General features: G+C 47.9%; 1 protein-coding gene across 1 annotated transcript in view; it reads left to right on the top strand.

The window, feature by feature from the left end:
* Positions 1-8302: 8302 nt before the first annotated feature.
* TMC2 (transmembrane channel like 2) overlaps positions 8303-23055 on the top strand; it is a 69079-nt gene continuing 54326 nt past the window's right edge. The window contains exons 1-4 of the mRNA XM_029917921.1: positions 8303-8336; positions 8902-8949; positions 18272-18590; positions 21784-21936. Of these exons, the coding sequence (XP_029773781.1) occupies positions 8303-8336; positions 8902-8949; positions 18272-18590; positions 21784-21936 (554 nt within the window). The remainder of the gene's footprint in view (positions 8337-8901; positions 8950-18271; positions 18591-21783; positions 21937-23055) is intronic.

Below are 23055 nucleotides of genomic sequence, written 5' to 3'. Positions count from 1 at the left end.
GACCTTAATTGAAAGTGTGGTTTCCTGCCTGTTTTCAATAATTCTGCTTCTTTTCATATAATTTTTATCTAAGTCATCATAGGAAGTTAGCTTAGATAGGAATGCACTCAGGTTCAGGAAGGGGGTTGTAGCCTCTGGGCCAACAGGTCACCGCTGCAGCCAAAACTGAGACTCAGACTCTGCAAGGGGAAACGTGGACCTAGCCAGCAGGGCATGTGGTGGGGACTCTGCCTCTGTTTGGAAAAGTAGGATCTTAGCTCCTCCCATGGAAGATGGGGACTAAGCTCCAGGAGCCAAAATCTGGACTCCGTCTCTGGAGGGGGAAGGAGGGACATAGCTGCTGGTGGTCTCACTCAAAGCCAGTTCCGTCTGGAGAAAAGAGAGGCCTTTATGCCAGACCTGAGGAGCGCCCCCTAGTGAGGGAGAGACGCAGGAAATTTTGAGCTTGTTTGCACATGTAAAGTTTACGAAGTACTTATGAAGCTTACAAGATTTGTTTGAAATGAATGAGTGGTTTTCGAGCTTGATTTCACATAAACTCTTAGCTACACTCTAAGTTACTCTAAGAATGTCCTTTTAAGAATGCTTGAGGGGCTCTTGTGTTAATATCAACTGTTACATTTAAATTATCTTTAAGGGGCAATAAGAAGTTTCATTTGAAATGAGTGAGTGATTTGGGAACTTGATTTCACCAAAAGTGCTTAGAGTTGAATATTTTGGCTCTAATTCCTTCTAACAAGGTAGATTAAGGAATAATGACATACTCCCTAATACCGCTTACATTTATCTAAATGTTTTTCTAAAACATTTATCTAAAAGCGGTTTTAACTCATTTGTATTTGCTGTTTCACAACATTAGAGGTTTTGTTAGAGGGGAATGTCTGATTCCTGGCTTGTTTACAGAAAAATTGCTTGTGTGTACACATGGTTTAGTTTCATCTTTATTTTCACTAACTCGATATGTTACTTTCAATTTACATATAAATGTGTGATGTGAGACTGTTTTTACTTAACCTACTTAATTTGCTCTAATTTCCACTAAGAACTTTTGAGGTGGTGGTGTGTTTCTGAGTTTATTTGCACATAAAAAAAATTCTTATATGGCACTTTAAAGCTCATACATATGGGGGGCCTGTGTGGCTCAGTAAGTTAAGCATCCGACTTCGGCTCAGGTCATGATCTCATGGTCTGTGAGTTCAAGCCCTGTACTGAGCCCCACATTGGGCTCTGTGCTGAGGGCTCTGTGCTGACGGCTCAGAGCCTGGAGACTGCTTCAGATCCTGTCTCTCTCTTTCTCTCTCTCTGCCCCTCCCCCACTCGCACTGTCTCTCTCTCTCTCTCTCAAAAGTAAGTAATCATTTTTTTAAATGTAAAGCTCATACATTTTATCACAAAGGAGAGGTTTTGAGCTTGATTTCACAAAGATGCAATTTGTTCTAATTTCCCAGAGGAAGTTAGGTTTAGGAATACTATTTAGATTTATCTTATTTTGCTCGAACTTGCAATAGATATTTAGTTTGATATGTATCTTTCTGGACCAATTTGTTAATTTGTCTTTCTGAGCCCTAGCTCCTGGTAAGAAGTCAGTACAAGCTTAGTCTTAATTTTAACATTAACTGTTTAGTTACATTATATTTGCTCTCACAGTAAGAAGTGACTTTGGGGGCATCTGCGTGGCTCAGTCCGTGGCTCGGTTGGTTAGAGATTTTGGCTCAGGTCCTGATCTCACAGTTCAGGATTTTGAGTGCCGCCCTAGGGCTATAAACTCACTGTGTTGAGTCTGCTTCAGATCCTCTGTCTCCCTCTCTCTGCCCCTCCCCGACTTGTGCTTGCTGTCTCTCAAAACTAAATAAATGTTAAAAGAAAAACATTTTTTATTTTAGATAAAAAAGGAAGTGACTTTTACTACAAAAACAAAAATCTGGTTCTGCCTGTCTGCATCAGACTTGCAACCTCATGTCACAACCAAAGCCATAGTAAAATGTTGATTTCAGTCATCCATCTAATTTTTTGCTGTTTCGGGTCCTTCCTTTGTTTTCTTATGAATTCTAAGGAAAATATATTTGGGAAACTGGAGTTCTTTGGGAATGCCTAATAACCTTACTCAGAAATCTTCAATCAAAAAAATAATAATCAATGACTACAGCAGCTAATGTTACTTTCGATCTCTACTAATGCCAATTATCCTGCCATCTTGAGAAATTCCAATATTAAGAATAAAAAATAAAAAGCTAGCTTTGAGATCGAAGATCTGAGCCTCTTTTAAATTCTACTGCTTAGATTTATCTAAAGTTGCTCTAATCCATAGCAAATGCTGACCTTGGCAAAGAGCTGTGTGATTTTGAGGTTGTTTTCACATATGCCAGGTAGTATCCACCCGCGCGGCAGCTCACTCAGTCTCCCCTGGCTCCAGCGGAGGCTCGTTCTGGTCCTGGCTGCAGGCTCTGTCCCCACTGCCCACCGCTGACGATGAACCCGAGTTTGTGCAATCGCCAAGTCAAGACTTGGTCGACAGGGGGCGCCTGACGGACCGGCCCGCAGCTTCCCGGGACAGTTTCTCTAGTCCCGGGGGTCAGATGGGCCAGCGGCTGGATCCGTGGGGAAGCCCTACCGCAGGAAGAGGCGCGATCAGACCCCGGTTTCCCCACCAGCCGGCCAGCGCCCTCCTCTACCTGGTCCTTCTCCGGCCCGAGGTCTAAGGCAGTGAGACTGAAAGCAGGGCGGGGGGGGGGGGGGGGGGGGGGGGGGGGGGGGGGGGGGGGGGGGGGGGGGGGGGGGGGGGGGGGGTTGATGGGAAGAGGGAGGAGGCTTTTAAGGGACACCTTCCTTACAACCATCCTGGGAGGCCAACTTCCCCGTGCTGGTTCTCGATTCAGAAACTGAGCCCCTCACCCAAAGTCTACCTGAATCCCCGCCAACCACTCCCAATGCTTAGTCTCCCCTCTCCCTTCAGGGGCAAGACCCCACTGTCCCCTCAGGAGTCCCAAATTGTTCACCCCAGAAGCTGAATCCAGAACTGTTTGTTGATCCAAGGTCCAAGTCTGGACCTTCGGCTCCAGAGACTAAGATCAAGGACCTACAGACAATTCAAACAAACTTCAAAACCAATGAGGAGGACTCATAGCGTTTCCCAAGTGACCAAGGGAGATCAACGATGTCCCTGACAAACATTTGCATCTCAAGGGAAGTCCTCTGCATCCTTTCCAGCCTTCTTTGTCATGATCCATCCTCACCAAGCAGCATTTCAGCCCCTGGTCTGGTGGCTTCGTAGGGATCTTAAAAGGTGGAATTTTCTGCTCAGCGTAAGTGCTTTTTCTCCGCCCCAAATTGTATATAATTACCCTGACTTTCTAGTTTATCAGATGAGCCCTGTCCCGCTCAGAAGAGGGAGCTCTCAGAGCAGTGGCAGAAGAAAACGTCTGTGGGCTGGGGGAGTTCCTGTGGCAGAAGTGGCCAAGGATCTTCAAGCCGTGAGGCTGTCCCTGTTTAGGGTTTCCTGCTCGGAGCTCCGCTATCACCTCAACCAGTAACCCGCAGACTCGATAAAGAGTGACTGCACACCACGGTCTGGGTTTGCTGCTGCTCTGTGGATTAAAGTAGAAACCGCTACCTCGTAGAGCCAGAGGCCAGAGGTGGGGCAGTAATAGGATGAGGTTGACCCTTCCGCCACTGTGGCCACACCTCAGTGAAGCAGTTCCACTGTAAAGAGCTTTGTGGCAGGTGCACAAAGGAGCAGAGGAAAAGGGGCTGGTCTGTGGCCCCAGATGTACCGCAAGCCCACGCCTTGTGGCTGTGAGCAAGGTGACAGTGAGCTGGCACCCCAGAGACCCCTCTGAACTCTTCCGGGCTTCAGGGTGTCCTGGTTATAGCCACGTGGTCTCCCTCTTGTAGGAGGAGTACAGAATTCCCTCCCCACCACAGATGAAGAAAAGGAGGGTATAGAAATCTTGAGTATCTTGCTCATGATCTATACATAGTGGAGGGCTGAAGAAGGATTTGTCACCTGTCTGATTCAGGTGACGTCTAAATGGAGGTTTGACTTTTTTTTCATTGAACACCTTTGCCTGTGAGACTGCTCCGGTTGTTAATTGTCCTTACTGCTGTAGGCAGAAGTAGGTGAGCCCCAGAACCCCGGCTCCCAGCTCTTTTTCCCTGACTCTGTTCCTGAGGCCGAGGCAGGAGTAAGCCACAGCATCAAATCCGTGGCCTGGAGACACCACCAGGCTGCAGATTTCCTCACGGGCTGTGTGGGCTGTGCCTAGCCAGGTCTCTTCATCTCTCTGGCTTTACTGTGGAGGAGTTGCCCCTGCACTGGGAGTGATGGCCCTCAGGTCACAAATACCTGGGTGTGAATCTCCTTTCCTGATCAATAGCCCAGAATAGCAGAGACAATGCTAGCAGTTCTTTGGGAACAAGACTCCTCTGCCCCATCTTCAATCCTAATCAGGAAGAGTCAAGGGACTAAGAAACACCCAGTTGGTTCATAAAACACACCTCCAAAGCTTGTGGGGACACGTGGCCACTGGCCAGATCTCTATGGAATTTTCTTCTCTCCTTCACTGCAAACAACCCCAGCAGTGGGCTCCTTGCTGTTTATATATATACATTCATGTATATAAACATATACAATTATATGTAAAAATCATATATATATTTAAATTTTTAAAAAATTTTTTAAATTTATTTTTGAGAGAGAGAAAGAGCGTGAGCAGAGAAGGGGCAGAGAGAAAGGGAGACACAGAATCTGAAGCAAGCTCCAGGCTCTGAGCTGTCAAGCACAGAACTCAATGTAGGTCTCAAACTCCTGAACTGCAAGATCATGACAGGAGGCCTAACCGACTGAGCCCCTCAGGTGCACTGATATATATATATATTTTTTTTTAATTGGAGAGATAAGTTAACAGGATGGCCCAAGAAGCTTTCACACTAACAAAGGTTTTTGATATAAAAGCACCACTGGATTTAGATGCCTTGCGACTTTTAGTTGAAACTACATTATTTTGGTTGTCATCATACTGGGTTTTAGGGTTTTATTTCTTGGATCAAGCTGTTCCCAATGAAAGAGAATTACTACAGAGCTCACCACCCTCAACCCTAGCAAGATAATGTTCACCATCCTGATGAAATATTAAGAGCACACCACTCCAATATTACTACTCTTGAGAACAGTGCTTATTTATGTTGGGTTGAATGTCCAATATGTGTATCTCAAGTAGTAAATAGCAAAAGCCAGAGAACTCTGTTGGGAAACATCATTCCAAGTCATATTTTTATTTATTTATTTATTTATCTATGTGGGTTTTTTTTAATTTTTTGAGAGAGAGCATAAGTAGGGGAGGGGCAGACAAAGGGAGACAGAATCTGAAGCGGGCTCTGTGCTGATAGGCTGACAGCAGTGAGTCAGTGTGGGGCTCAAACTCACGAAATAGACCATCATGACCTGAGTTGAAGTTGGACACCGAACCAACTGAGCCAACCACCTGTCCCTCCAAGTCATATTTTTTAAATGTTGAATGGCCAGTGTGCCTAAGGCTCTAGCACAAATCCTGAAGGCATCATCCTTCAGAGTGTGCCCCAGGCAGAAAGGACAGTGGCAAAGGAATGGGGACTGAAGTGCAGAGACAGAGGGGAGCTGGAAAGGCCCAGAGCTTTCTGGGCCTTAAATGACACAACAAGGAGTCTGGATTTCATCCTGAGGCCGTGGGGTTCCAGGGCAGGGTTTTAAAGCAGGGTCAAGATGTGGTCTTAGGGCGCCTGGGTGGCTCTGTCGTTAAGTGTCCAGCTTCAGCTCAGGTCATGATCTCATGGTTTGTGGCTTTGAGCCCCGCGTCAGGCTCTGTGCTGACAGCTAGCTCAGAGCCTGGAGCCTGCTTCGGATTCTGTGTCTCCCCCTCTCCCCCTCCCCTCCTCGAGTTGTCTCTCTCAGTCTCTCAAAAATAAATTAAAAACATTAAAATTTTTTAAAAAAAAGATGTGGTCTTGACCACTTCTGCTTTAGGGGCTCCCCTAGCTGCCATGCAGGAGAGAGACTGAAGGGGCAGAACCAAAAGCCAGGCGCCAGGTGGAGGCAGACGCAGGGACCTTTGGAAGGAACGATATGGTGTGGTCCAGAGTTTTCCAGAGAGGTGAAGAGTGTGCAGGATAAAAGCCTGGTCCACGTGTGGGCATCCACCAGTGCTGGTCCCTCTCCCCAGGGAATGTGGGGACACATTACTTATCTCGGCATCAGTTTCCCTGTCTGTAAAAAAAAGAAGAAAAAGATAATGAGATGATCCTTCTTTGATGCTGTGGTGATGATTAAATAAATCATTTAAGGGGCTTGGCACATGCGTGGCAGAAAAGGAGTAGAGACCTTTCCTAGAGTTTCTGGTCAGAATAGAGCACACAGTGTCGTGCAACACATGGGTGACATGAATAAGAGTTATAAAATATTAATGGCGTCTCTTTTTGTCACCCCTTGAGCAAGTGGCTCAGATCCAGGTCCCTGGGCCTCACAAACCCTGTTGGCTCTCGCACCCCCCCAACCCCCACCCCCTGCTGCTGTGGGTGGACCCTTTGGAGCTGAGGACAGACTGACCTTCGTCCCTTCCTCAGGGCAGAGTGACACTTGCGTGTGTGTGTCCCTCAGCAAGCCCTGGAACTGATATTAAGTGATGTGCAACGAATAACGCAAAATACTCCATGTTCAGTTTGACTCCAAAACTTGGACTTGGAATCCACTTGTCATGGGTTTTGTGGTGAGAGAGAAGACAGTTCTGAATTCCCAGCTTCCCCCTTGAGATGCCAAGGCCTCACCCACACTCCGGAGATGGCAGAACCAGCCCCCAAGGGCAGGGGTCCCCGCTTTATTCACGGATTGTTCCCCTGTGCCTAGAATGGAGTCTAGCCCTAGCCAGTGCTCAGCATTCTCTGTGGGAAGCAGAGAAGTGGTGAGTTCCCTGGTGTAGACCAGCCAGGTGCCAGAACCCGAGGGAACTTCCCTGCAGGAATGAAGGGAATGTAGAAAGCCTTACCCCCTCAGACCACAGAGACCCGGGAAGGGCGGGGAGGGTCCTCACTCATTAGGGAAGGCCAACGGGCAAGCTGGGAGCCCCCTCCGCCAAAGGGATTGCCAGATTGGGAGAGAGACTGGCCACCGTCACTCCAGGGTCCCAGGGCTACAGCGTGGAGGCCAGAGAGTGCAAGTGTGTCCTCGCTGTCCCGGAATCCTGGGGCTCGGGAGAGGCCAGGCGACAAAGAGAAAGGCTTCAAGCCTGAGCTGAAGTGTGTGCATTTCAGACACTCCCTCGTGTAGTAGTTCTTTCCCTTCACCAAGGTGGCCAGGCGATGGGCCCTCCTAATAAGTAAAATAACAAGGTGTGGCGACAGGTTTATAAAAGTCATAATTTCGAAGTAGTGATAGGCACACATGATACTCTGAGAGTCCCCTGACAGCTTAACGTGCTGAGAAAATGTCTATGACCTCCACTGGGGACAAAAATCACACGTTTTTGAGGGAAAGGCTGCATTTCAGTCAAAGACAAGAGAAAATGAAATGGTTATGTTTTCCCTTTTCCTGCTCACGGGGATCCCAGGTTAAGAACTGCACACCCCAGGGCCTGTGGCTGCCTCCCAGAGGATTAACTCTGAACCTCGCTTTCAAAGCAGCCAGGTCTGCCCTTTGGGGAGGCGGGCGACAGTGGGAAGGGGGGCCAACCAAGTGACTGGTGGCAGGAGCAGGAACTAGAGGGGCCCCAGGACTCATCACGATTCAGAGCGTAGATTCGTCGGGTGCTGCCCAGACCTACTGATTCAAATGCCCAGTGTCGGTCCTGGGGATCTGCATTTTATACAGAAGCCCGGGTGATCATTTTCACCAACATCCTACACCTTTCCTGGTTCCTCGTCCCAACTAGGGACTCAGGGTAGAGGGAAGGGGCTCTGGGATGCTCCGCACACTCCCCTGTGGCCAGAGTGCAGGTGGCGTCGTGGCTGCAAGAGGAGCTGGCCCCGCCAGGGCCCCTCCGTGTGTAAGTGATGCCTGAAACGTGAGGCCGCACTGCCCCTTCGCTAGGAAACCTGAGTGGAGGAGTGTGTGGCGGGATTGAAGGGCTGGGAACTCCCTGCCTCCTTCCTCACCTCTCTCCCCACCTTCACCCACCTCCAGTTCAATCGCAAACCAGCTAAGCAGCCCTGGCTGCCATCAGGACCGGAAAGGAAGCCCGGCCACCATGAGGGCAGGGAAGCACCCCAGGCTGAATGAAGGTGCACAGGGACCAGGAGCGGTGTGAGCCAGCGCGGGGACTGAGGAGCCCCTCTGACCATGAGCCGCCAGCTGAAGAGCCTTGGGGAGGAAGGTGAGTGGTCCTCAGCTCCGAGCACTCCCCCCAGGGTTCCTGGGCAGCAGCAGGAAATCAGGGGAGCAAAGTGGGTCTCTGCCACTTGCTCACTGACTGGCCCCAGTCTGGTTATCCGGACTCTCCCAGCCTCACCCATGAGATGGACCAAGTCACCTTGCTCCCAGGCAGGGCCACTGAAGGGACTGAAATGGGCACATGTCGAGTGCCATGCACGGTGCTGGCATTGGGCAGCAGAGCCCTGAGAGCCCACCTGGGGTTTCAGCCTCCCGCTCTCTTGGTTAGAATCGCCTTTCTGCAGCAATCCCCTCTGCAGACTTCTCTGTCTGTCTGTCTGTCTGTCTGTCTGTCTGGGGCAGGGAGGGTGTGGGGATGTTCTAACCTCATGTCTGCTCCAGGGAGTCAGAGATAGGTCAGGACTGGGGATGCTTGTTCGTAAAATGACCGGGGCCAGGTCCTCGTCTGGGGCAGTGGGACCAGCTGAGGGTTCCCACAGTGAGATGGGGGTGATCCAGGGAGGGGGACTCCCAGAGGTCGGCCCCCCGTCATGCTCTATCTCTTCCAGCAGGCAGTGGAGTGAGACAGCAGGCAAGGAGTGGCTCTCCCGGCACAGGTGAGATGTGGTGATGCCTGGAGTGGGGTGTGTGTGAGATGGGGTGATGCATTCCCGGTCCAGCCGCCACCCAGGTTTCTCTTCCACCCTCCCCTCTTCCTCTCTCCTCCCTTTCCCTCTGTCTCATAAGGAGCCCTGGGCTGGGCGGGCGGGGGGTGGGCACGGGGGATGACAGGTGCTTTAATTGGAGAAGGAACAGGATGCTGCAAAGAGAGGGCCTGCCCACAGCCCTGAGTTAGGGACACTGAGCTGAGCATCAGGAAGCGATGACCATTCAGCAGGGAAACGCCGTCCAGGCAGTGGGTAGGCGGTGGAACCAGGGCTCACCCCCAGGCCACCTGACTCCAGATGGCACACTCCTGACCTCCACACAGTGCCCGCAGTAGTGAGCATCAGCAATGCGGCCACAAGCTCTTCTGTGAGTCGAGGAGGGCTTTACCCAGGGCGGGGCCACCTGCTCCAAGAGGAGCCAGAGGAAGTCATCGGCAGGAGAGAAGCATCCCCCCCACCCCACCCCTGTGGCCATGAGGAGGCAGAAGCCACACCCACAGGCGAGGCAGCCTACACTTCAGGTCCTGAGATGTGTTGTGATGTTATGATGCCACTTCCTCTTCCTTGAATCCCCCCAGTAAGTGAGGAAGCAGAATTGCAGGAAAGAATGGACTTCCGCGGTGAGGGCAGAAGAGATTCCCCTGGCCAGTTCTGAGGGGGAGGGGCTCATCCGGGCCCCCACCCAGGCACATGGTACTGGCGTGGAGGAACTGGGTAGCATTCCCCTCCTCTGCCTCCTCTGCCAGGCCCTCCCCTCTTGTCACCCTCTGCTCCCCCACTGCCAGGGGCCTGAGTCCCTTCATGACAAGCCACGGGGTTGGGAAGAACCCAAGAGTAAGACTTGTGGAAAAGCCAGGTCCCTGGGCAGGAGGGAGGGGCCAGGGAGCCATCACTGACATCTCAGCCCTCCTTCCTATCCCCAGAGATCCAGAGCTCCCCCTTGGCCACTGTCTGTCCTCCCTACCCCACCCCACCATCCAGTCATTACTTCCCTCCAGACATGGGGACGCCTGTTAGAAATCGAGGGGACAAAAATGTCTGAGAATACAAAGTTAGTTTCTCAAAATAATTACAGTTTGTCATTCTGTTAGTTGAGGAGGAAGGTCAGAACTTGCCCACCTTTCAGATCATTCGGTAAACATATTTAACGGTTAAAATCACCGAGCTGGAGGGTGAGCCAGACCCTGCTGGGCCTTCCAGCGTCTCTGCCGATTTTCACTCTGGATCAGGTCCATGTGCACGAGGAGACCTGTTACGAGTGAGGAAGTACACGCTGGGCTTGGAGGTCTTCCTAATGTAGCAGCTGCTTTTCTGGCTCCTAAATTATTCATTAGGTGGAGTCCATGGAACACTGGCTGTAAAGAAAAACTAAAAAAGTGGAAAAGGTGTGGGGAAGCTGAGGAGCAAATTCTGGCTTGCTTTCCACATTCCATATGAATTTCATTCCGTTGGGAAATAACATTACAACAGGAGTTACAGCCTGTAAAAAATACATGAACCCTCCGCGGCTATCTACAGTGTTTAGAAGAAAGCTTGGTATAGCTCATTACCAGAAAGAAAAGCATTTGTTAGCTGACTGAGGACACATCTCAGAAGAAGATGCCGACGTATATTGACGTTTTTACCCAGTTCTTTCAAGCAACATGGAGCTGGTATTGGATGGGGCCCAGGAGACCCCTTGCATACACTCTCTGCTCTTCTGTCCTCTCTGAGAGCATAGCTCAGTTCTAGAACTCTCCTAAAGGATCACAGCTGCAGGAACACACACTTTCTCATACTTCCAGGTCTTCGGAGGTGGCGGATTTGTTTCTGGCTCCACCCCTCCTCCATGATGGGGGCAAAGCCTTCCAGAGCCCTGGGGAAGAACGTCTATAGGACAAACCCATCTCTGACTGGCTGATACTGACCAGCTTCCTAACTTGGATGAGTTATCATTACACTTAAATAATCTTGCTTTACATTTTCTGACTAAAACGCTTTTCCCTTGGGAGAGGAGTCAGAGAAGAAAGAGATCAGGGCAGGAGTGATCCAAGAAAACCTATCTAACCACATATACAATCACCTGTCTTTGCATCTATAAATAGTGCTCACTGCTTTTCAATGAGCTGACATCAGTTACCTCCTGCAATAATTGCAGCGATGAGAAACTGAGTCCCAAAGATTGTTAATGGTGGAGTCAGAGCCTTGCTTGGTGCCTTCTCTCACCTTCACAGCAAACATGCTCACAGGGCCTGCCCTGCAGTGACCGGGAACCGGTGTGCCAACCCCACGGCAGTTTCCTCAGTGCTTCTAGCAGGGTTCTCTGATGCAGACCACATCCTGCAAGACAGGCTCCAGTGTCACACCGTCACCCTCCAGATTTCAACCCAGTGACCCCATGGGTACAGCTCTCTGGGCAACCTCCCCTGTGCGAACTCCCCACCCCAGCAACCAGATTATACCCAAGACTCTGCTCTGCCTTACTCACCCATACATCAGACGTCTTGGCGTTTCCACTGGAGCCCCTCCATTCTCTGTTTCCTCTGCCTGGAATCCCCCTACCTTGCTAGCCCCACCACTCCTTCTCCCCTTCTTCTCTTGGCAAAACCCTCTTCATCCTTCAAGAATCAGAGTAAATGTCAGTCCTTTGCAAAGCATTTCCAATTATCCCAGTTATACTTGATCACTCTCTCTCTATTTCCATGGCTATTTTTTTTTTTTGGTCCACTATTTATTCCTTCTTTCTAAAAGCAACATGTGTTTATCTAAGTTGTTGTCAAAAACTGGCTTCCTAAATATCACCAACACACTTATTGATAAGACAACGCTGCTTTATTGCTTATAGCAGGAAAAGCTTTGGCAGTGTCTCGGGAAGGGGGAGGCAAGGTCAGAATTTATTGAGAATCAAAAGTTGGATTAAAGCAATACTTTCAAAGTAGGGGGCTTGACTGGAATTGGAAAAGAATTATAATATATTATAATACAAGAGCCAACAATGCGTGGCAAGGTCAGGATTTTGAGACAAAGCATTTAAAGAATCTTTGGGTGGAGATTTTTGGCAGTGCTTTCCATTGAAAAGTTGATGAATCTTTGGGAAAATCCTGCAATGACTAATCAAGCCATTTGCCCCGGGGGAGGAGACTCTTGGAAAAATAAAGTCATGCTAAAGAAGAGAGAGGTATAAGACAAAGTCATCTTAATGCAGACCCAAAAGGTGTAGTTTGGGGTTCTCTGTGTCTGAGCTGAGTGTGGGGTAGATGGTTTCTGTTCTCGGTTGGTCTTTTGGTCATTATTCGCCCCAAAATGAAGATCAGACCACCAGTATCTGAGAGCATCAATTCAGATCTTCACTGCTATGTGAGGTATCATAATTGCGTGTCAATGATCTGTAGATAGTTGTTTCAACCTCCCAAGTTTCTAGGGGGTCATTATTTCAGCCTGTGTTTCAGGTTTTCCCGTTCTTTCTTCTGCATAACCTTTTGCTGAATCATTTGATGCATAGCAGCTACGCAACAGCATTTAAAACTCTAGAGATCACACACCTGAACACTGGTACACAGACAAATACAAAAAGAAGGATTATGACCACAGTTTGTATGGTGCCATGAGCCAAGAATGCCCATGAGTTTTCAGCCATGAGTCAAGAATGCCCAGACTAAATAAAAGAACAAATCTCATGCACAATAGGAAATATCCACGGAACCAAATATAGGATCAAAGTTCCCAGCTTCCTGATATCTTTGTTTACTTCTTGGATCTTTTCAGTAATATTAAAAATCTCTGAGAAGTCTTCAGGAATACAAGTACAACATTCCTCCCCTGAACATTGCACATCACCCTCGGAAGGCCAAAATATATCTGAAGCAGTTCTGCTAAAATCATCTCCTGTCCAATTTCATAAACCTCTCAGGAGATGTGTTCTTGGTGGCATTGTCTAAGCACCTTTTATTCTCTCAATAATACCATGCAAGATTCATTTTGCCATCCAGACTTCTTTTAAAATATGAGAATGAAAGTCCTGAATTTCACAATTCCTCTAAGGTAGTGAGGGTTTCAGTTCTTGAATCAAGCCCAATTTTTCTTTCTTCAGTGAAACTGTTTACTAATCTTGTTTTCCTAGAGGACAAACTAATGGGCCAAACTGGATCCTGGGTGATGTCAGAAGCAATCCCGAGAATAGGTATTAGTTTACCTAAATAACCAGTTCCTGTCTGATTTGTGAGTAATAAATAGTACACTTCTGTACCAGATCTAGGACCAGTCACTGGGGACCACATAGTGATCTGGTTTGGGCCAAAATACTATGAAGGGATTGTGAAATAATGCTATAAAGTTTTGGCACCATTCATCAAAAACAGTTTGGTGTCAGGCAGTGAATTTTATAGTATTGAGATTATTAGGTGCGTCTAAAGGAAAAGTAACACATCTTACTTGTTGATCTGTGAAAGCGAGATAATCTCCAGAAACACACCACCTGTTCCCTGATCTCCTTCTAAGTCCTAGTTCAAGTGAAAGTTCAGTTACAAAGACTAGCTATTACAAAGGTCCCCGGCTGTTGTTTCAGCAGAGTCAAGGCCCTCCTAGGATATGATGGGGGCTTTGGATCTCTGGCCACGTGGCCTGTTGTGGAATTTACTGTCCAGAACATCGTGCAGTGATTGAGTCCAGTTTCCCAGAATACCAACTGGTTTCTTACACAGAACTGGGGCCAACGACAGCTGAGTGGTTCTCAAGGGAAATAAGCGCTTTGGCCAGTTCATAGGTGAATTGTAACTGGGTGTTAGATTCATACCAAGTGGTGGTTAAGGAAGCAAACAGCAATATTAGAAGTAGGGGCTTATTAGCAACACAACTAAAAGTAGCCTTACATTAGTGCAGGATGGACTTTAGGTTAAAGAATAGAAAACAGGGGAATACAGGTTACAAAGTGACCATCTGTGGTCTTGTTCCATGGATCTTGGGCACAACTGTCTATATCCAAAGACTGCTTCAAGAGGAAGGGTTCCTAGGCAACCTCAGCCTGAGGCCACCAATAGAGATGGTCTTCCAGTAATTTGAAGATGGTGATGTCTCTTCAGATTCTTGTCTGAAGAGACAAGAATCCAAGAATCAATCCCTTGAGAGTTTCACTACTGTGCTAGTTGCTAACAATACTTGCTAGAGTCCTTCCAGTCAGGGTTCTGAGACTGTCCTTTGATTAAAGACAAAAACTCTAGACTACAGCTGAGGTTTCAAAGAAGTTTCAGGGTAAAACATGTAGTATCTGTAGGTGACAGAGACTTAAAATGACTGTGGCTAATTTATTACGGATAACTTTCAAAAGTGAAATATTTCATAGCAAAAATGAAACTGACCAGGAAATTGGGTTGTTTCTATAGGATGCAAAACAAACATAATAAGGCCAACCTAAAAGTTTTGGACAAAATGTTTATAATGAGTAAACATGTTTTTATATAGACAGGAAACATTATATCTGACTTATAAAGATAGTTAAACATAATCTTTGAGAGAAAAATATATTGAGGTATAATTTATAATTAGATAAATACATATACATAATATAATAAGAATATTTCAAGAATATAAGAAAAATAGATCAAGAATATTATGTAAAGAGGGATGCCTGGGTGGCTTTGTCAGTTAAGTGTCTGACTCTTGATTTTGGTTCAGGTCACACTTGGTTGAGATCAAGTCCCACTCAGGACTATCAGCACAGAGCCTGCTTAGGATTCTCTCTCTCTCTCTCTCTCTCTCTCTCTCTCTTTTTCTCTCTCTCTCTATCTGATCTTCCCCAGCTCATGTACATGTGCTCTTTCTATCTGTCTCAAAATAAATAAACACTTTAAAACCAGAATATTATGTAAAGAGATTCATTAAGTCCAGAGTAAGTCCTAAGCATGTGTAACTTTTTTTTTTTTTGAGAGAGAGAGAGATAGTGAGAGAGAGCACACATGCACATATGCACTGGAGAGGCAAAGGGTGAAATATTTAAACATTTGACCTGTATCAGTTTAACCTAGAAAAGGCTAAGCATCTCTTCTGATTTGACAACTCTTCCCAAGAAACTCCAACAGTAACATATCAAATAATCCTAATTGTTTCTGGCACCTCTCTTTGTCATAGGGTGGAAGAAAAAGTCTTTGTGACTTTCCAGGGACTTTCCAGGAAATCTCAAAGATAATTTTAGATACAAAAGATATTCTGAAAGTGATTTTACTTCATTTTACACTTCGGACTCAATCTTAGAAAAAAGAAATCAACAGATGTCAGATTTGAACACTTAAGATAGGATCGTGGGTGACTTAGAAACCATATCTGGCTACTCATTTGTTTTATGGGCCAGAATGTAATCTATCTTGGTGAATGTTCCATGTGAGCTCAAGAAGAATGTGTATTCTGCTATTGTTGGGTTAAGTATTCTATAAACTTTAATTAGATCCAGTTGATTGATGGTGCTGTTGGGTTCAACTATATATCCTTACTGACTTTGTGCCTGCTGGATCTGTTGATTACTGATAGAGGGGCTGGACTCACCAACTGTAATTGTGGATTTGCCTGTTTCTCCTTGCAGTTCTATCAGTTTTTGGTGTTGTGTTGTTAGGTGCATACATGCTAAGGATTGTTATGTTTTCTTGGAAAACTGATCTCTTTAGCATTATGTAATGCACTACCTTTTCCCTGATAATTTTCCCTGCCCTGAATTCTGCTGTGTCTGAAATGAGTACAGTTACTCCTGCTTTATTTTGGTTTGCATTAGCATGGTATATTTTTCTCCATCCCTTAACTTGAAATCTGTATTTGTCTTTATATTTAAAGTGGATTTCTTGTCTTTTTCAATATCAACTCTGACAATCTCTTTCTTTCATTGGTATATTTAGACCGTTGTTGTTAAAGTGATTGTTGATATAGTTAGATTAATAGTTGCCATATTTGTTGCTATTTTCCATTCACTGCCCTTGTTTTTTGTTCCTATGTTTGTCTTCCACTCTTCCTTTACATTTTGTGGTTTTGACTGAGCATGTCCTAAGATACCAGTTTCTCTCTCTTTTTAGCATATCAGTTATACTTTTTTTAGTGGTTTCACTAGCATTTGCAATATCCATTTATAATTAACATAGGTCCACTTTCAAGTAACATTGTATCACTTCATGGGCGGTGCAAGTACCTTATAACAGAGCTTTTCCAGTTACTCCTTTTTGTCCCTTTAACACTGCTGTCATTCATTTCACTTATCCATAAGCTACAATCATCCAATAAATTCTTGCTATTATTATGTTAAACAAACTCTTATCTCTTGGATCAGTTAAGAATACCATCTCAGATCTCAGCTTAGACGTTTTTTCCTTCATGGGGCATCTGGGTGGCTCAGTCGGTTAAGTGTCCGGCTTTGGCTCAGGTCATGATCTCACAGTTCGTGGGTTCGAGCCCCGTGTCAGGCTCTGTGCTCACAGCTAGCTCAGAGCCTGGAGCCTGTCTTCAGATTCTGTGTCTCCCTTTCTCTGACCCTCCCCTGCTCACGCTGTCTCTCTCTCTCTCTCTCAAAAATAAATAAAAACATTTTTAAAAGTTTTTAAAAAAGAAGTTTTTTCCTTCAAAAGGCCTTCCTTAAATCTGAGTGAAACCCACCCTGTGCTTCTTGAATCATAGAACTGATCACACCATTCTCTTCCACTAACTCAAAATGTGTTGAGGGACAGAATCTCATCTGTCTCATTTGGTGCTATAGCCTGTAGCCGAGCAGGCAGGCACATTGTCCATTTGAATATGCCACTAATATTCCTAGTTTGAAACCTAACAAGAGAACCTTGCGTAGTTTCTCTCTGAACCTCAATGGAAATTCCACTCACTCCAGCTTACATCACACTTGCCCTGATGCTATCTCAGTTGGTTTCCCTACCACACTCTGAGGTAGGTGCCTATAGATCGATCGGATTCCCTGGAAGGAGAGCCTGATATGGGGATTCATGGGCATGTGATTTATCGAGGGCAGCTCTCAGGAGACGAGGAGTGAGGGAAGCAGGACGGGGCAAGGGAAGGAATCAAGCAAGGATGTGTGCTCAGATGGATGCTAACCAAGGCCTGATCCCACAGGAAGCTCTGCAGTATAAATGAGCTACAGACTTGCTCAGCCTTGAGGCACAGGACTGAACTTTTGTACCTGTGTATCAGTAATTAGCCATGGGTTGACTCAAGGAGAGGAAAGGGTGTAAACTTCTGGGGACTTCCCAGAAGGTCCATCAACCCAAGGCTCCCTGGAGAAGGGAGAGCCTGTGAGCAGTTAGAGCCACCACACCAGGAGCCAGGGGATGATGCAGTAGCATCAGGGTCAGGTATCAGTCACTGTTCTGTGTTCATTAGCCAGCTAATGGAGTAAGTATGAGCATCCCCATGTTAGACGTGAGCTAAGACTCAGAGAGGTCAAGTGGCTTGCTCAAAGACACCCAGCTAGTAAGTGATGAAGAGGTTGGTTATTAATACCAGAACTTTATGATAACTTTTCCTGCATTTAGTTCATAAATTTGTGAATAGTTGTACTTAGTCTAGCGATGGGGCAAACCGTTGAGGAAATTTCATACTGTAGATTCTGTTCAACCAGGCCATTTGCCAATGCTACAAAGTCATAGTTGATACACACACACACACACACACACACACACACACACACACAGAGGCAGGGTTATGTGAGGCATCGGCCCCTGGAGAAAGGAGCCAATTCAGCTCTTCTGCATCAGTGGTCCAGACAGAGCCTTGCCAAACAGAGACTGGAGCTTGGCCTGGCCGGAGGGGTCAGGAGATGACTCTGCTCAGACCCCAAGGAGCTGCACACCCACAAAGAGGAAAGGCATGGACCTAAATCTCTACCTGAGCTTTATTATTTTTTGTAATATTTATTTTGAGAGAGTGCACAAGTGTGTGCATGAGTGGGGGAGGGGCAGAGAGAGGGAGAGAAAATACCAAGCAGGCTCCACACTGTCAGCACAGAACTCGATCCTGGGCTCAAACCCACGAACCATGAAACCATGACATGAGCCAAATCAAGAGTCAGTTGCTCAAACAACTAAACCACCCAAGTGCCCTCCCCTACCTGAGGTTTAGGCAAGAGTGTGGGAGTGCCAGCCGGTCTGAAGAGGGAGACATTAATTCTCATCCCGGACCAGAGGCTCTGAAAGAGGTGGTCTTTGGAGCCCACAAGCTCCAGGAAGTATCTTGGACGTCTGATTTCTCACAGCTGGGGGCACTTTCCTGGGGTGGAGGCCGGTGAGGCCAGAACTGCTTATTTCTGGCCCTACAGGTGATAGGTCTGGGAGGAGGCCCTCGAAGAAGCGGGCTCCCAGAGCCGAGGGTGCAGCGGGCAGGCATGGAGCCCAGCCTGGCCAGAAGGAACGGGTCGGGGGCAGCCCAGGGCCGGGGTCCCCCCGAAGGAAGCAGGCAGAGCGCAGGAGACACCGAGAAGAGCTGGGGGAACGGGGGCGGAGCTCCGCAGAGAGGACCTGCACGGAGAGGAGGAAGAAGGATGGGAGGACTTCCTTCAAGGAGCAGAGAGCACCCTCAAAGAGGGAAAAGGAGGTGCCAAGGAAGGAGGAGACATGGAAGCAACTGAAGAAACACAGGTATGTTGTGATTCTGATTCAGGTGCATTTTTGATCAGTGCTCTCCTCTCCTTTGGCCTTTCTCCCTCCCCTGACAAAGGGTTGATGTCTCCTCCCCTGATATGTGACCCCTCCTCTCTCCTGCTTCTGTTTGTCCCTCCCTTTTCCACCACCCTGCTCTCCCTATCTGGGGCAGAAATGGGAGGAAGATCTTGGCCACTCTAGGTGGACAAGACCCTGGGCACTCTCAACTGCCGTGCCTCCTGTCCGGCCAATGCAAGTGGAAGTACTGAGTGGGGAGGTGACATGGCAGTGGAGTGGGACAAGATCCCAAGTCTCCTTAATTTCAACCGGTGACTCACCGCAGCTCTTGAAGAGCTGAGAGAAGTGAACAAAATTGGATTTAGCAGTCATCCTAAGACTTAAGCACACCATTTCCCCAAGCTGGACCTGAGTCCCCTTCTGTGAACTGTAGCATTGATTTAGGGGATCTTCAAAGATCCCAGAAGCCCCGAAACCTAGGATGTGGGGGGCTTGTTTTGTTTCCTTTGTTCCCTTAGCGTGGGCACACGTGAGTTCACAGACAGAGCCAGCTTAAGGAATCAGCAAGTCGGGATTTTAGTTCCATTCTTTGCTACTAATTTTGATGGGACATCACCTTCTCTTTGCCTCCCTTTTTGGCGTTCCTCACTTCCTGGGGTGTTTCAAGAATCCCTGTTGATAATGGCTGCAGAGGCTTTTGAAAGAGTGGAAGGAAGCAGGGCTATGGTGAAGGTGATGTGCCTTCCCATTGGGGTCTAACGCCCTCGGTAAGGTGGCCCGCTGCCCCTCCCTGCCTTTACAGAGGGAACTGAGGCCCTCAAAAAGGCCACTGACTTCTTCTGTCACCCCTGCCGGTCATCCCTGGCTTGGTTAGGACTTGTCTCCTGCATGATTGTCCTTGGACACAAGCCAACGGGGTAAAGAGTGCATGGTGCCCATAGCAACGGCAAGAGAACTCGAATGCCCGTTGCTCAGGCCCTGGGGTGGCCTGAGTGTTACAGGGAGGCTGCCCCACCCCAAGCAGGCCGCCGGTGTCTGGTCGGCAGAGGCAGAGTTAAAGGGTGCCCTTCTCAGCTGAGTGCTGCAGTGGGGCCTAGAGAGACAGAAAAGACTCAGCCGTGTTCCCAGATGCTGACAGTCTAGCAGGAGAGCTCAGACATGGGCATCAGTAAGCACAAGACAAGGCGGGAAGCAACATGCACCCGAGAAAGGGTTTGATGAAATGCCTTCAGTGGGGCACTGGGGCATCAGGTTTCTCCACGGAAAAGGTAAGCATTTCAGCCAGTCCTCAAGCACAGGGGGACTTCAAACAAGCAAAGCCTGAATGGCCTGCACCCCCTGACTGAGGGAACCCCTGAGGAGAGGCTGTCCAGCAAGGTGTCAGACCTGTCTTCTCTCCTCTGGCCCATGACCCCTCCTCTGTTCTTTGAGCTCCTCAGAAATTAAAAACTCACGGGGGCTGCTGCAAATTGTTCTCTAAAACCTGCAGGTACCCAAGCCCACATCCTACATTTATGTTTCTGGAACTGGCTGGGAAGGGGCCTGGGGCCTGGCCTTCTCCATCCAGCCCCTCCCACACCCTGTGGGCTGCTGTTCCACTCAGAGTCTGTTTCCCTGAGTGAAGGCCACTGTGAGGCGCACACACAACAGCCTGGGGGGCAACTGGGGGGCTCCGTCAGTTGAGCATCCCACTTTGGCTCAGGTCATGATCTGACAGCTCACAAGTTTGAGCCCCGTGTCAGGCTCTTCACTGAGCACTCAGAGCCCAGAGCCTGCTTCAGATTCTGTGTCTCCCTCTCACTCTGTCCCTCCCCCACTTGCTCTCTGTCACTCTCTCTCAAAAATAAGTAAACATTAAAAAATGAGTTTTTTAAATTCTGTGGCAGCCAAACTCACACAGTCTTGTCTGTGAGATGCTGAGGTTCCTCACACAGGGAGAAGGGGTCCAGCTACAAGTTCTCCCCCTGCCCCAACCCCTGTGCCATCCAGTACAATGGCCACCAGCCCTTGAAATGTGGCCAATGTGGCCAAGGAACTGAATTTCTGATTTAACTTCACTTTATTTTTTAAGGTTTTGTTTTTTTTTTTTTTTGAAAGAGAGAGAGAGAGAGAGAGAGAGAGAGAAAACAAGCAGGGGAGGGACAGAGAAAGAGAAGGAGAGAGAGAATTCCAAGCAGGCTCCTCACTGTCAGCATGGAGCCCAACTCGGGGCTCGATCTCACCAACCATGAAATCACAACCTAAGCCAAAACTCAGAGTTCGCTTAACTGACTGAGCCACCCAGGTGCCCCTCATTTAACTTCATTTTAACTTGGCGTTGACACTACTGAGTTGACCCAAGAGTGAGGGAATTTACTTAACTTGGACAGACAGCTGTAGTTTTGCAATCGACTTCACTTTGAAGCTAATGCATTTCTTCTTTAAAAAAAAAAAAAAAAAAAAAAGATGGGCAAACCGCTTTTGTCCATGCAGATGCAAATGTCAAAGGAAAATGATAATACTACCACATGATTCATCTGTTGGGAAACTTTCAGGTCTATCTAAAACAACTTGGGTATGTGGGTCTACCTTTTCAACTATAAATTTTATGAAATCCAGATACAGATCAAATATGCTCAATGAGAATTTAATGTCTGAATTGACACACACAGTGGTTGTGAGTTGAGCACCAGACTTTGAAGACAGTATGAGAAGAATATAAAATGTCTCATTAATAATTTTTATGGTGGTTATGGGGTGAAAATCACAATTTTTGACATGTTGGATTTAATGAAATGTATTATTAAAATAACTTACCCATCTCCTTTTGCCATGTTAATGTGGTTACTAGAAAATTTTAAATGACAGTGTGTGACTTGGGTTATATTTCCACTGGGCAGCACTGTGCTAAATGTGGTGGGTGGGGAGAACTCTGAGAAATCGAGTTGGGGGAGGTGACCCTCCTGCTGTCTTAGGCTACGGGACAGAGTGATGGCCTCTTCTGATGGGTGCTGGGAGTCACTGAGGGCTTCTGAGCAGGAGCAGACCTCTGAGGGGTGTCAGGGCTGGGAGGGTCAGGGAGCACAGCCCACCTGCCTTGCCCATGGGCTCCCCTACGTTCCACAGAGCGCCTGAAGACACTCGCCCACCTCTCACTCTCCCCCCCCCCCCGCTGCCCCGGCTCTGCCTCCAGATCGCCCTCCTTGGCCTCCAGTGCCTCTGGAGGGGAGTCTCTGTCAGAGGAGGAACTGGCTCGGATCCTGGAGCAGGTGGAAGACAAGAAGAAGCTCATTGCCACCATGCGGAACAAGCCCTGGCCCATGGCAAAGAAGCTTACGGAGCTCAGGTGAGCAGGTGGCAGTCAGCCAAGACCTCTTTTTTTTTTTTATGTTTTGTATTGAGTTTTGAGAGACAGAGAGAGACAGTGCGAGCAGGGGAGGGTCAGAGAGAGAGACACACAGAATCCGAAGACAGGCTCCAGGCTCTGAGCTAGCTGTCAGCACAGAGCCTGACGCAGGGCTCGAACCCACGATCCGTAAGATCATGACCTGAGCCAAAGCCCGACACTTAACCAACTGAGTCACCCAGGCACCCCTGGCCAAGGCCTCTTGATGTCCCAGAGGCCCAGCTCCTTCTGACAGGCCTGGAGTCCTTTCCTTCTCTCTGCCCTAAGAGGGCTTGACAGAAAGGGGGATTCACCCTCCCATTCTGCTTTGTCCCTTCTATCCCCAGCACAAGCTTAGTACCTGAGTGGGTGGGCATGGGGGTGGGTGGAATTAGAGCCCAGACAGGTGTGAGTAGTGACTGTTATTGACCGAGGCCCTGCTGTTGGCCGGCACTGATGGGCTGGTAGGAAGGACACAGGATCATGGTGCTCTGGCCTACGCCCCACCCTTCCACTGCCTGGCATCCTTTCTGTTCCATTTCCCTTTCCTTTCCTTTCATCTGGTGGCTTTTGCACCTCCCTCACCACCCAACACAGATGTGCCTTCCTCACGCACCTGTGACCCACCCTCCCCACCTCGACAGGTTCAGAACTCCCCTTGTGTTCTTTGGGCCCCAGAACCATTTTCGTGGGCAGCACACTCACACTCTGTGCGTGGAGAACAGGGAGTGGCTCTGTCTCAGCTACTCTCAAGTCCCGAATGCAGGACACATGTTGTGCCCAGATCGCAATATCCCCAAAGACCAGAGACCACCAGGGAGACCGAATCACGCATGCAAAAGCAAAGAGGTTTATTCGGGCTTAAGCTCAGTCTCTCAGATTTCACCAACGCAGTGGATCCATGCCGAGAGCCCCGAACAGGGGCTGAGCAGGGTTTTTATGGGGTGTGGGAAGGGGGAGTGACAGGAAATTGTGACATAGATACAGTGATCCAATCATTACCGTATAACAGCCTTAGTAACAATTTTAGCCATACATTTTGTTTAGAGTGTTCATTACTTTTGGCAGGACCCAATCACA

Source organism: Suricata suricatta, chromosome 12, assembly GCF_006229205.1.
Source record: "Suricata suricatta isolate VVHF042 chromosome 12, meerkat_22Aug2017_6uvM2_HiC, whole genome shotgun sequence".
Lineage (NCBI taxonomy): Eukaryota > Metazoa > Chordata > Mammalia > Carnivora > Herpestidae > Suricata > Suricata suricatta.
Note: the sequence above shows the minus strand (reverse complement) of the source record. Positions and strands in the feature narration are given on the sequence as shown.